The 14,204-nt window shown below is 39.9% G+C and overlaps 1 protein-coding gene and 1 long non-coding RNA gene across 3 annotated transcripts; both read right to left on the bottom strand.

Moving 5' to 3' along the window:
• Positions 1-247: 247 nt before the first annotated feature.
• LOC148343327 (interferon alpha-inducible protein 27-like protein 2A) lies at positions 248-2,284 on the bottom strand. The gene is made up of 4 exons (XM_088318972.1): positions 2,096-2,284; positions 1,973-2,002; positions 1,710-1,871; positions 248-437 (listed from the first exon to the last, which is right to left on the bottom strand). Exons 1-4 carry the CDS (start codon positions 2,103-2,105, stop codon positions 352-354), a joined length of 288 nt encoding a protein of 95 aa, XP_088175098.1. The 5' UTR covers positions 2,106-2,284; the 3' UTR covers positions 248-351.
• A 3,065-nt stretch (positions 2,285-5,349) lies between these two features.
• LOC148343326 (uncharacterized) lies at positions 5,350-8,268 on the bottom strand. Of its 2 annotated transcripts, none has more exons than XR_015846911.1 (4): positions 8,122-8,268; positions 7,686-7,706; positions 7,463-7,594; positions 5,350-5,561 (listed from the first exon to the last, which is right to left on the bottom strand). It is a non-coding gene; the product is annotated as an uncharacterized LOC148343326 (long non-coding RNA). The 2 variants fall into 2 exon arrangements; XR_015846912.1 differs by having other exon boundaries at positions 7,467-7,594.
• Between the last annotated feature and the right edge of the window lie 5,936 nt (positions 8,269-14,204).

The raw sequence follows: 14,204 nt of genomic DNA, 5'->3' as shown, positions 1-14,204 counted from the left end.
AACACACCTTCATATTGAGCATGATCAATGTGCCTCTTGATCCTTTATCTGCTAAATATTTGCCCACAGATGAACGGCTGGTGTGGATTGTGAGTCATTTCATTCCATTATTTACTCTGTGAGTAAAGGATTATCAACTTGTGATTTACAATCAGACCAGACCAGGGTGTGTCCATTTTATGCACCTTAAGCCAGCTGGGGGGAAACTCCCTGCAAACCGGAACAAAATAAGATTCAGACGACAAACTGCGACCAAAATGAAGGTTTTTATTGACTTCGGGTGCATCTTGTTATCATATCATAGAGCTAGTATAACATGAAATGATATCAATTTGCCCAAAACGTTTGGCCTCAGACGACTGCAGCGATGATTCCTGCCACAGTTGCTCCTGTACCGGCCAAAGCGGCAGAGACTGTGCCGGACAAACCAGCCATTCCTACAGTACAGGGAGAGAAGAGACACTCCATTAGCGACCTTCTTTCTCATTTTTTATTTTTTTCTTAGAACATCCCGAAATATACAGTGGAAGGACATGGACGCAGCTGCAAAATCTTTAATGATATTTTGATGTGATGAAAACAATATAATCGCAATTGCCCTTTTGTACGTTGCAGTGGAAATAAGGCAGGGTTGCATCCACCACCAACAACAACTGGCCATCATTTGGGGATATTTTCCTGACATGATAATCAAATGTCGCCCAAAATTATCCCGTGGCGCCGAGTGTGTTAAGAGTGATTTTTACTCCCCGATTGGTTCCGAAAACAATTAGGGGCAAGCTTTACGTATCTTTGTGTGTGCAGCAAACACTGAGATTGGCCAAGTCTTGATTCTGTGATGTGACTTGAAACGGGCCCTCCGTCACGGTCTCTCAAAAACAAACCAAAAAGTAAAAAGAACAATAAAAATGAATGTTATTTTACCACTCCGATATGTTGCTTTTCTGGGGTAGCAAGGTTACACGTCGGGGTGTCCAGGAGTAAACACACACTTCATAAATCATACCTGTCCGATTTGTTGTTTTTCCTCTGATGCTGTGGTTTCTTGTACATCAAGTTTAGAGGTGTTTTTCACTGATCCTAATTGATTTGATTAAAAATGTGAACATTTATTTTGAAAATTTGATTTGCTTGCAAAAGAAAGGAAATGTCAAAAAATTGTCCTCTATATTTTGGTGGAGCGCTGGCGTAAAAACTCGCAGAACCCCCAAACTTGTGACCCCTGCACTTTTAAGACTTTCAGCCAAAGGAAACAGTGTGCGACATGACTCAGCAGAAATTACATCAAAGTAATTGCCATGATGGTTACCATAGCACTCGGGTAAAGTCCATCTTTTACATTTCAAATGGCACAGTGGGCTACTAGTTAGCTAAAGTTCAGGGGTGCAGGGTTCGATTCCGGCCTTCCTGTGTGGAGTTTACATGTTTTCCCTGTACCAGCGTGGGTTTCCTCCCACATTCCAAAAACACGCAGGATCAGATGCTTGGACACCCGGAATTGCCCCAAGGTGTGTTTGTGAGCGTGGATGGTTGTTCGGCTTGGTGTGCCCTGGCAACCAGTCCAGGGTGTACCATGCCACCTGCCCGAAAATAACTGGGATGGGCTCCAGCACACCCGCCACGACCCTCGTGTGGAGAAGCTCGGATAATGGATGGATGGATGTTTCAAATCGATTTCAACTTGTCCTTGGATTGGGTATGCGACTCACCTGCAGACTGCAAGAGAGCCACCGTGCTCCCTGCCGCCACCCCTCCTCCGTTGGCGACGGCTGCGGCTGACATCATGCTTGCGGCGTACGAGCCTGCTGCTATCCCAACTGAAGTGAAGCCGACCGCACCGAGGACCACCGGAGCCAGAGCCACTGAACCAGCTGGACCGAAAGTGAAGTGAACCACATCATAGAAAACAGCCAACAATCAAACTTCTTCTGCGCGTCTACAAAATATGTGATGATGATGTCAAACATCTTACTTGCACCGGCAGCAACAGCTAGAACCGTCACTGCAAATCCAAAACACACGTTGAAGCGCAATTAAGGTCAATCCAACTCTATCCCCATTTCTTGTAAATATGTCCGTGAAGAGTGATACTTACTTAAGACCATGTTGTCCTGTTTTATGTATGGATATGTGGGTGTATTTAAAGAGTGGTTTGTTCTTATTTTCTCATGAGCCAAAACTACAGTGGTAGGAAGAACGAAAGATGGCGTGCTTCCACCCTTTATATAGATGGGGGTAAGTTTCGTTTCTCCAGAATAACTGCGCTATAATGACAACTTGGGCGCGCAGTGTGACGCTGCAGTCAGGCCAGCCGCCACTGTTATTGTTAATACTGAGCATTACGGTAATGCGTCGAAAGCGCTTGTCGTTGGCCATCTTCAAAATAAAAGCTCACAAACTCATGTATGTACGTCAGTGGTTTGGATTTAAAAACAAGACATGTTCTGAATTGAGTCAGAAAGATAAATTAATGTTAACTGTGCATTAATGACTGACATTACAACTGATATTAAAAAAAAATATTAAGAATTAAGTTTTCGTTATTCCGCAACGAGACTACTGCTGAGGCACACTCGACTACCCCAGGTATCCAACCAAGGTACTTTCATCAAAATCGGATGTGGCATTTCAAAATAAAAGGCCAAAGAAATCTAAAAATTTGACCATTACACCTGATTGCAAAAAATAATTTAAAATTAAGTTTTCGTTATCCCGCAAACAGACCAGCGCTGAGACACAATAGAACACCCCAGGTATCCAACCAAAGTAGTTTAATCAAAATCTGATGTGGCATTTCAAAATAAAGCACAGCAGAAATCTCAAAATTTTACAGTTACACACGATTTTGAAAAATCATTAAAAATGTAATTTTCGTTATCCCGCAACCAGACTAGCGCTGGGGCACACTAGGCCACCCCAGGAATCCTACCAAAGTACTTTCGTCAAAATGTGATGTGGCATTTCAAAATAAAAGGCAGAAGAAATCAAAACAAAATTTACAGTTACAACCGATTTTGAAAAATCATAAAAAAATAAGTTTTTGTTATGCCACAACCAGACTACTGCTGGGGCACACTCGGCCAACCCAGGTATCCAACCAAAGTACTTTAATCAAAATCTGATGTGGCATTTCAAAATAAAAGGCAAAAAAAATCTCAAAATTTGACCGTGACACCCGATTTTGAAAAATCATTAAAAATTAAGTTTTCGTTATCCCGCAATCAGACTAGCGCTGGGGCACACTAGGCTACCCCAGGTATCCAACCAAAGTACTTTAATCAAAATCTGATGTGGCATTTCAAAATAAAAGGCAAAAAAAATCTCAAAATTTGACCGTGACACCCGATTTTGAAAAATCATTAAAAATTAAGTTTTCGTTATCCCGCAATCAGACTAGCGCTGGGGCACACTAGGCTACCCCAGGTATCCAACCAAGGTACTTTCATCAAAATATGTGTGTGTTGCGGGATAACGAAAACTTAATTTTGAATGATTTTCCAAAATCGGGTGTATTGGTCAAAAGTTGAGATTTCTTTGGCCTTTTATTTTGAAATACCACATCAGATTTTGATGAAAGTAATTTGGTTAGATATCTGAGGAGGTCTAGTGTGCCTCAGCAGTAGTCTGGTTGCGGGATAACGAAAACTTAATTTTTAATGATTTTTCAAATTTGGGTGTAATGGTCAAATATTGAGATTTCTTCGGCCTTTTATTTTGAAATGCCACATCACATTTTGACGAAAGTACTTTGGTTGGATTCCTGGGGTGGCCTATTGTGCCCCAGCGCTAGTCTGGTTGCGGGATAACGAAAACTGAATTTTTAATGATTTTTTTGTAAACGGGTGTAATGGTCAAAAGTTGAGATTTCTTCTGCCTTTTATTTTGAAATGCCACATCAGATTTTAATGAAAGTACTTTGATTGCATACCTTGGGTGACCTAGTTTTCCCCAGCACTGGTCTGGTTGCGGGCTAACTAAAACTTATTATTATCATTATTATTTAAAACTAGTTGTAATGTCAGCCATTGATGCACAGTGCACATTAATTTATCTTTCTGACTCAATTCAGAACATTTCTTGGTGCAATTCTGAGACAGTTTGCATTCTCCCTGGGTGAACAGAGAAGTTTCCTAACATTATTTTAAATCCAAACCACTGACCTGCATACATGAGTTTGTGAGCTTTTATTTTGAAGGTGGCCAACAGCACGCGCTTTCGGCGCATTACCGTAATGAACCGTGATGCACAGTATTAAAAATAACTGGCGACTGGCTTGACTTTGTCTTTGCGAGTGGAGGCTGGCCTGACTGAACTTCAGTACTTGTGAAATCCTTGCATACGTCATTTAGAGATATTGTAGTGCTTTATTGCAACACTTGCTAGACATCCTTTCTGTTGTGGCGAGTGTAACAGATGAGAATGTTGCTGTAAAAAAAGTTGCTTTTAACCTCTTCATGAATAATTGTTGTGTCAGTTTTTTTCTTGTTCTTTTTAAGAGAAACCACCCACCAATGGGACCGTGATCCAGATTTAATGTCATGTTAAGATTCAAATGAGTAGAAAACAAAATATGTGAACCATACATTAAATATTCATCAATCCATTCTCTGTACTTGGCTACTCGTCATTAGGGTTGCGGTTGTGCCGGAGAGGAGAGAGAGAAAGGCAAGGTACACCCTGAACTAATTCCTCGCAGAATTAATCTAACCAGAAAGTTTTTGAAATGTGGCAGGAAATTCACACATAACTCCATCCAGTAACGAATACCACAGCCTGGATTTGAACTCACAACCTCTGAAATCAGAAGCAGTTGTTCGAACCAGCCGTCCACTGTAACAGGCAAATAACATAAATTGTTGAAGAAAAATTTAAATTATTTCTAAAGTTGGTGGAATGCATTGCATGAAATTGAAACAGACCATTGAAGCACATTGGGTGTATCTATGTGTAACTATGACTTGTTGCCAAAAACAGCAATGGAATAAACCGGTTTATTCTTAGAAACAACAACATACCTGTACATTTTTCTGGTTGTGCCGCTACAAAGATGGCAAACCTATCGAGCTGTTTTGTTCTGGTTTGAGTTATCAAAGTATTCTTGGGGCCCTTGTTATTATTATTTGACATCACGACTTTGCCATTGATTGGCTTTATGGAATGTAATATCTTGCCAAAAGGTGTTTCTGTATATTGGTGCAGTACGTAGCAGAGCAGCATTAAAAAGCTGTAGGACATGACTGAATGCCCGAGTGTTGAAGACGTGGCCTGCCTCACCAGTTCAAATCATAATCACATGGGTATGTTATGGTATTAAGAGCCTTACGTGTAACAAAAATTCTTGCACACAAAGAGGCTTCTTATTCTTTACTTGTGGACTTCCATGCAAAAACACCTAAGAACGTTTTTTTTTTTTCTTCAGCAACATAATTCCATTGAGTTTAGATTGCAATGAAGAGCACAGGCCATATAAAATGGTGAACGTGTTTTCTGAGATTCCATTGCAAGGACTCAGAACAGGGACATCACATGGCCGGCGGTGGGCGCGGCAGCAGCGATGGAACCTAAAACGAGACGTAACATATTAGATTTCAGAGTTAACACCACTAACACTGACAAGTAAACAATTTCACTCCTAACTACTCCTAATGTAAATCCAAAGAATATATACTGCTGTTCAGAATTTGCACCACTAGTGACTTTCAGATTTCTAACAGGCGCACATCAAATTTTACCGTAGTTGCGCATACCATTACCACCAATTGTACGCATTGAATTTTACTCTTCTTAAGAACTTTAAGAGTTATATTTTTCTGTGCAGTACTTGGGTGAAATGCAGCATGCTGAACAGTCCCTGTTGGTGACCATAAGAAGCATGAAATGGTTTAATTCACCAATTTTGTGGGGATCATTGCTTTGCGTTTGAATGTCTGTGGCTGTTTGTTTGTAATTGCTTTTAGGTGTTAGTGTTGTGCTTTTGGTTGGGGGAAGCACAATTAAATGTACTATATGAATAAAACTGACTTTCCTTGATTATTTGTGGCTTTTAGATGTATATTATCTTGTCCTCCCGACCAAGCCCTAAGATTTCATAATATGGCGCTGAGGCCCTGTAATGACCTTGCCTGACCACTAGATGGTGTCCAATTCAAGACCACGAGAACACCATGGAACCTTTGAGCAGTGAGTCCCAAACCTTGAAGAGACGAGGCATCCATTTTACTGTCCATTAAAAAATGACACAACACGCTGCCAAGTAAAAATGGCAAAATGTTGATCTTGTCTTGTGAAAGCTGGGCCCCTTTAATTGAACACAAAAGTCATATACTCGCAGGAAGCCATGACTTCTTCTATTGTATGAATGTCAATAGATGGATCCGAAAGTTTATCATATACCTTTTGCCATCTAGTGGAAGAGCATTATGTCGCTCTGCCTACCCTGATGATTTCTCATGGCACCCTGTTTGGGAATTACTGCCATAGAGTTAATATGCAGGTTTCAGGAAGGACTGTTTTGGGTGACGCACTCAAGCAGATGGCCGTGTGATATGATGCATGTTAACTGTTTAAAGATTTTTGCATGTCAAAGAGGAGCAAGCTCCAGCCTTGGTTGTTACTGACTTTCCGGAGAGTCTTCACCCCATACGTTCATGTTTTTGCTCTCCTGAATTCAAATAAAATGTCAACTATTACTTTAGAAGGGTAATTTAAGATTAGTTGAAAGTGAAATTTAAGTGTGGGATAAGAATTTGTGGTATATTTAAGGAGTGACAAAAGATCAGTTACAGAATAAAATTGTTTTGCAAACACTCCTTTAAATATTGTCATTGAACTACAGATTGCTCCTTTTTTGGATCTGAATATTGAAATGCAAGTCTGCTGCAGCACGGATGTAATTTGTATTTTTAATGTTATAGTAAATCTTGATTTATGTATTTCTTTTTTACGGAGGTATTGAAAGTTCTGATGCGGCAGTCTTTGCAAAATAAATACTAAACATATAAATGATATATACAGTAACTGCTTGGCAAATCTTTACTTACACTGACGGATTGGTTTTAGTGTGTTTAATTAAAGGTGTATAATGTCAAAGTAGGCCCGGTATCTTGCATTTTTTCTGAATGCTGCCCTCTGAGAAAATAGTCTGGACATCCCCCATCATGTTTTAATGAAGCCTCAACACTATTAGTTATACATCTCTTAGGTAATTTTGAGTACATTTATTGGGGTCTTGCATGCATGAAAAAAATACTTTGTATCGTGCCCTTTAAAATATTAAAACATAAATGTGGTATTTGACATAATGGTATTCTACATAATTAAAAAGTTTTGCCATGTTTTCAGAACGTTTGTTTGAATTTCTATTAGTGTTATTGTGTCAATACCTTTAATGTTGATCATTTTTTGTTATGATAACGCTGATACACAATTTTCATATGGTTTCGTCAAGTCACTCAATGCTTGCCTACTTGCTGCAGCAGCTGCACCGCTGCTGCTGTCCCAGCCGCTGGAGGCTGGAAAGGTGCGATCATGGTCACTTCCGGGATGACAGGATAACCAATCGTGGTCGCAGCAAGGGACGGATAAAGCATGGAGCCTACAGGAGTCAAAAGTGCAAGTTAGTGGTCCGCGGAACGTGCAGATTTACTGTAGGTTATGACATTAAAAATAATTGAAAAAAGTCTTACCGGCTGGAACAGATGAACTACCTGATGAAAAAAAAACTTGATTATATTAACATGACTTCAGATATATTATTTTGGCGTAACAGCATATTTATTTCAATTTAATTTGTTTGCAATTTGTATTTCGAACACGTAATTCCCCCCAAAATAAAAATAAAAAAACGTCTGTTGGGTATGTGCACTGTTGGAAATGTAATGGCGACGATGACTAACCAGTCCCCTCCAAATTCAAACCTTCCAAGTTCTTTTTTTTTTTTTTTTTTTTTTTTCAAACCTTCCAAGTTCGACCGACCGACATTTCGTGGCATGACGCATTTTAAAATAAATCGAAAGTGTAACGGAACAATTGCGTTGAGTTCAGCGAGAAATTATTTCAAGCGTAATAATAACATCATCCAAAAGCATATCTCATCTTTGTCAAACCCGTTCCGTAACTCACCTCCCATGTTGACTTCCTTTTGTTTTTTCTTGTTTCGCTAAGTTTGGTTTCGACTAAGTGCGAAGACGCCGGCTTGCTAGTTGTAGGCGCTAATGGGTGGTCGCTAGGAGGATACCACCGCTCTGATTGGGTGAAATGAGTCAGGGGGTGTGGGGGATTTCCGGGATTTGGTAACCGTTGATAAACATGCTGAAAACCGAAAGTGAAAGCGTACTTGGAAGGTCAAACAACTTTCGGTCACATTCTTTTTTAACATGATCTGACCACATGTTTACTTCATAAACATGCCGGTATGTTGATCTCTCGCCAACATTTAGATCATATGCTACAACTGAAATATTGCTCTGTGTTCAGTATAAAGTGGAGCCTTATTTTAAAGTTAAAAAAAGGGACACTTCAGTCCATTTTCAGATTATTGTGATCACCTCTGAGAAAATAGTACTGAGCACACCGACGTTGTGCAGACATTAAGTAACTGCATTTTTTAAAAAAGCACCCTGTACATAAATCAGGCTCTGTATGTAAACACAGTCTTCCTCTCTGTTGAAATTTCCCCTGGCCTCATTCCTCTCCTTATATGGTGTTGTTTTTCTCATAGCAGCTTCTGGGGTCAGCCCAGATCACAAAAACTCAGGACAGCCTTGCTTTCTCAGAAAATCTTATCCATTCAACCAAACACAATCACTCACCCTTGAAAGCCAGTTACGGAAATAGAATGCACGAACCACTTGGGCACACCTTTATTTAATGAATAGTAAACGTGCTACAGCCCATCAATCAGTGTTCGCATAGCGATGTTAAACAATTATATATCCATCCATGTATTGTTTTATTGTCATCAACGGGACTCACTGGAGATGGAGTCTATCCGAGCTGAACAAAGAAAGTTCAACAAGTCTGCTGAAGTCAATGTCAACACAACCATGTTTGTTGGAAAATTCCACTGTCCCCTCATTTTTTTTTTTTTTTGTTAGCTTGTTTTAATCACAACGGCGTCTGGGCTTCAGTCCACATCATGATTACACATACTGCATATATTTTATTAAAAGACACTAATTTTGTGTGACGACCCTGATGACCTCTCACGGTACCCTGGTTGTGAAACACCGCCTTAATGACGAGCATTAATTAGGATTATGGTTTACAACTTCACGTTTGAAAACCATTCGGGTCATTTTGTAATTGCAATACAAAATGTAAAACACAAAAACAACAACACAAAAAATGTGACTTATAAACAAACAAATACATTTTATTGCCCTTACAACCTCACATCAGAAGAAAAACGCTTGAATATAATACTGTACATATTTCATGAACATAATTCTGATACTGAAATGCATTAAGAGACGCAACATAATCAGTTCTGGAGCAACGGAAGATATCAAAAGGCAGGCTAGTATACAAGTTCATTAATCCACGTGCGAGTCACAGTTGAATCACCGTTTTGTATTACATGTAAAATGCACGTTGGAAAGAAAGAAAACCGGTGAAGTCGCCTCCGTGTCAAGGGAACCCTCCCGGGCCCATCGCGCCTGGAGCAGGATTGAATGCTGATGAAGCTACAAAGTGACATCACACGTTAGTATTCTAAATGGATGAAATTAAACTTGTTTTTGATATTGATTGTTTCATGCCTGGGTGCTAAAAATCTGCCACCAGATAGTTGGTTCAACACAACCGCAACTCTGTTATAACTCAAAAATGTACCTCGAAATAACGCCACCCCAGAGTTGGGAGGTGGTTCCACTGCATTATTAGCGATTGGGCTCATTTGGGGATAACCAATTGTCGCCCCGGCAGGAGGAGCAAACAGAATAGGATGTATTCCTGTAAAAAGAGGTAATAAAAGTTTGGGTTTTTTTTGCACAGTTTCTGATTCTAAAATAATTGTGACAGTACATTTTACCTGGTGCAGATGCAGGAGATGGATGGCCTGATAAAACAGAATATGAATAAATATGTTAATTTAGAATTTTTTTAGGAAAAAGAAAATGCACAATTGCAGAACATGTGCCACGACAAGAGCTAAGCAATTTCGATGGCCTGCGTAGAGAAGACAAATGATGTCAATTGAACATAAATTCACACAAGCACACGTTAGTCAAACTATTGGCGAAAGGGATTTAACTTCTATGAACACATCAAGTTCTGAAGCCAGCTCTTAAATACTGGAAGCAGCGTACAGTCGTCCATCTTTGCATTCGATCAAACTCTTCTTTCTTTTCTGGGACATGACAAAACATTTTGGATGGTGAAACACAATTTAATCGGCACAACTGAAGGTTGTTCGGAAAATAATATTCATCTATCGTAACAGAATGAATGACAAAAATCGAAATAAGCAAAAGAGGGTTACTCACCGTTTCCCATTTTTTCTTTTCTATTTATTCACGCTGTTGTTCTAACGGAGAATTTTGAGTGTTCGTCTGAAAAACAAAACAGTTCTCGTGCTTTTATAGCTAAAGAGCAGATTGGACACGTGCACTCCAATTGGGTGCGGAACAATTCACATTTATCCGGGTGAGCTAAGGGTGGTAAATTCTATCGTCCTTCAATGATTAATAGATTTGGATGGTTCTCGGAAAGCATCGTCTTGCCGGACGCTCAAACGCTGACCCAGTTTGAGAGTCTAAAATCTTCTCCCTTTACAATCAATCACCGTGTTTTACTGCTTACAATATTGCAAAGGTACCGAAGAGATAAAATAAAAACACTTCTTGAAATTATTTTTTTAAAAAAATGTTTGGTTTATTTGATGACGACCAAGCAGGCTACTCGTCGAGCGTGGTCTTCAGATTTATTGGTTATGATTGACAAATAAAAGAGATATTGTTTTCCACACTTGTTGTATTCATTCTTTAGTGCAGTGGTGCTCAACCACCGAGCATGGCAGCCGCACAGATGAAAGAAAAAAAAAACTGCAAATGATGCATGTCAATATGCTAATCGTCTTGGTCGCACTACGCTATTAAATTCACCAGCTAACCAACAAAGTAAAAACCATACCACGTACGAAGCCCGCTCTGCACCCTAACCAAGTCCCCTCCCCGCGTTGTCAATAAAATCCAAAATATTGGGCCAATATTTTTTTAGGTTGATGGCCATAAGTAGAGATGTCCACCTATGTTTAGGATATGTGCGATTGCAGTTTTCTGACATAATAAGCTACATGAGCTTTTTTTTTTTTTTTTGGGAGGGGGGGTGTCAATGATATCTCTCTCTCTCTCTCTCTCTCTCTCTCTCTATATATATATATATATATATATATATATATATATATATATATATGCAAGTATAGTAATCAATCTAGGATGTCACGTGCATCTTATCATATTGTTTAATTGTTATTTTGACCCCATTCCTGCTGGCACACAGCTGAGTCATAAAATTGAATTGAAGTGAATATTTAAGCCAAAAACAAAGATCTGGAAGTTGAACTTGTTCTCTGGGGAAGTCCACAACAACGTCTTTTATTTGATTTTACTTTCAGTTGCAATAGCGTAGTCGAGTACTGTTTGCATGCCTCTAGGCCAGCTGTTTTGACTCTATAGGGTCGTCCATATACAATGTAATCCTTTGGATGATAAAATTTGCACACATGGCATTATTGACATAATTGTAAATAAATCATTTATTTTCATTCTTAGATAAAAAAAAAATACTTTGCAGCCAGTACCTGAAGCATGGAGATCACGTTCCTCTGCTCTGCCAGGCCCTCATTGTAGGGATGCTTGCGGAGTAACAAAATACATGGAATACATGTGTTCAGGATACAAAAAAATATATAAATGTAATCTGTTACAGTTACAGAAGAAAAAAATGACAGGTACATTAGTTAAAAATGTACCTAAGTCTTATTTTGCAGGATTTTTTTTAAACGGGGTGCCAGACCATTGCCGTCAAGTCCTCGCTTGCTTTCAAATTAGTAGACCAAAAAAAGGTTTTCCAGGGCAATGAACTGTCATTACTCATCCCATGGAAAGTGTTTTTTGGCCAACCAGCAAATGACACGTGTTGGTCTAAAGTGATCGGCTTCAAAAGTGACAAATGAAATTCACTGGAGGACTTCTTCATTTTATTGGCTGCCAGGATGGCCGAGTGGTCTAAGGCGCCGCGTTCAGGACCCAGTCTCCCCAGGAGGCCTGGGTTCGAATCTTGGCTGCCAGGATGGCCGAGTGGTCTAAGGCGCCGCGTTCAGGACCCAGTCTCCCCAGGAGGCCTGGGTTCGAATCTCGAATTTCCCCATTGTGGGACTAATAAAGGCAATATTAAATAACATTTACAAACAAGTGTGTGCACTGTCAAAATCATCTTGACTGCTGGTTACTTAACGGCGCTCGCAGGCGACCCAAATAGCTATTTTTTTTTCTTTTTATTTATTCAATTGGTTGTTGTAACAGAGAATTCGGAGTGCTTGTCTGAAAAACAAAACTGTTGACACGCTTTTCGAACGAAAGAGCAGACTGGGCACGTGCACTCCGATTGGGTGCAAAACATTTCACATGGATCCACGTCATCTGAGGGTGGCAAATTCTATCATCCTTCAATGATTAATAGAGAAGGCGTCTTTTACTACAAAACAACCAGTGGTGGCAAATCCAAGTCCACAAAGTAAAAACCCTGTCACTCATTTGGTTTTAGCCACAGGTGCTTCTCATCAACCGACTCCCGGGGAGCTTGTTTACCTGCGATTCGCCAATTCTTCTTTTGAATCACTGCGAAACCAGTGGCCATACTGCGAATGTGGAGTGAAGTTCAGTTGCTCTCGTACCATTTGACTGGTGCATATTTGTAAAGGAGAACTCATGCTTGGCAGGGCAGAACAGAGCCAGGCTGGACACCCTGAGGGGAACCATTTTAGCCACTTGTACATTTTAGCCACCTTTATCTTCGGTCCCAGCCTACATTTCGTGAACACGTGCAAATTGAACGTCACCTTTGGGCACAGCTCCTCCTTCATCATATTGTTTTTCTATGCTAAGGACCTTCTAGTTTCAGAGGCGACGGTATGAATCAGTGGTAGAGTGGCCGTCTCCAAACATTTCTACAAGCAAGGCAGTGCCATTTATTTAGAAAATTTCATTGACGTCAATTTAACAGTACAACACCTGTTGCATGTATCTCAAAGACGAGGATCATCAGTGGTTTCCTTCCACTGCACCCACTTCAGAGTTCTGACAGTCTTGGCATGGAGTTGGTTTGATGAATGACTTATCATGTTGCAAGTTTTTGGGGCTCATATCAAGGAATTTGCCACACCCCACACGGAAGAGGGAGCATGATCATTTGTATTAATATGAACTAAATATGGTTAAAATATAGTTCATCAAGAATTTTCATTCCTTACATTTGACTCTTGCAATGAGGTGCATTAAGTATTCTGGCAATTAGATTTAGAACTTTGAGAAACATCTGCAAGTCTGATTACTCAGTCTTGTCAATTGTTTAAAATTTAAAAATGCCATACCCTGTCATTTCTTTCATGTATTTCACCTAAAACATGATTGTGCCATATTTGCATGTTCCATTGCCTATCAGCCAACATATTTTAGCTTTCCTGTGTTGGAATTGGACTCAACCCTATCCTTCCCTTTCCGTAGTACAGGGGAGAAAACTCTTAAGAGGTTTCTTGTGGTTTCTCGTTTCTTTCTCGAAGGAACAATTTGAAAGTTAAAACAAATATCCAGCATGAAACGGCATGGGAAATGAATTGGGATCATTCTACGCCCATGCTTTGCATTAGAAAGCGTGTGCAAACTTTTATGTTGAGCAGCAAGGATTTCTTGCTCTCTCTGTCTCTTTTTTTTTTTAATAACATGTATTATCAGCAACATTGCTTCTCGTCCAGGGTCGAGAGACGGCGCTGGAGCTATACCCAGCCGACTTCAGGCGGATAAGGGGATTCCACCCTTAGATGGTTGCTATGACAGCAAAAACCTGATTGGTCATAAACAGAGGGTTGTTATTGGTTGGACAGGACTGTCAATCATTTCTTAGGTTTCGTTTCTCAAGAAACGAAACCGTTTTCGTTTCTCAAGAAATGAAACCTTGCCAAAAGGGTGGGCGGGGAAAGGGAGTCA

Source organism: Idiotropiscis lumnitzeri, chromosome 1, assembly GCF_059441095.1.
Source record: "Idiotropiscis lumnitzeri isolate Australia: NSW breed Sydney's pygmy pipehorse chromosome 1, RoL_Ilum_1.0, whole genome shotgun sequence".
NCBI classification, from domain to species: domain Eukaryota; kingdom Metazoa; phylum Chordata; class Actinopteri; order Syngnathiformes; family Syngnathidae; genus Idiotropiscis; species Idiotropiscis lumnitzeri.
The sequence above is the reverse complement of the archived record's forward strand: the minus strand, read 5'-3'. Positions and strand labels throughout refer to the sequence as shown.

Excerpts from the sequence above, each read along its gene's own strand:
- LOC148343327 (XM_088318972.1), bottom strand. Across the intron at positions 1,872-1,972 it reads AGCTGTTGCTGCCGGTGCAA|CTGGTTCAGTGGCTCTGGCT; the intron begins GTAAGATGTTTG and ends CTTTCGGTCCAG. Across the intron at positions 438-1,709 it reads GGCTCTCTTGCAGTCTGCAG|GAATGGCTGGTTTGTCCGGC; the intron begins GTGAGTCGCATA and ends CCTGTACTGTAG.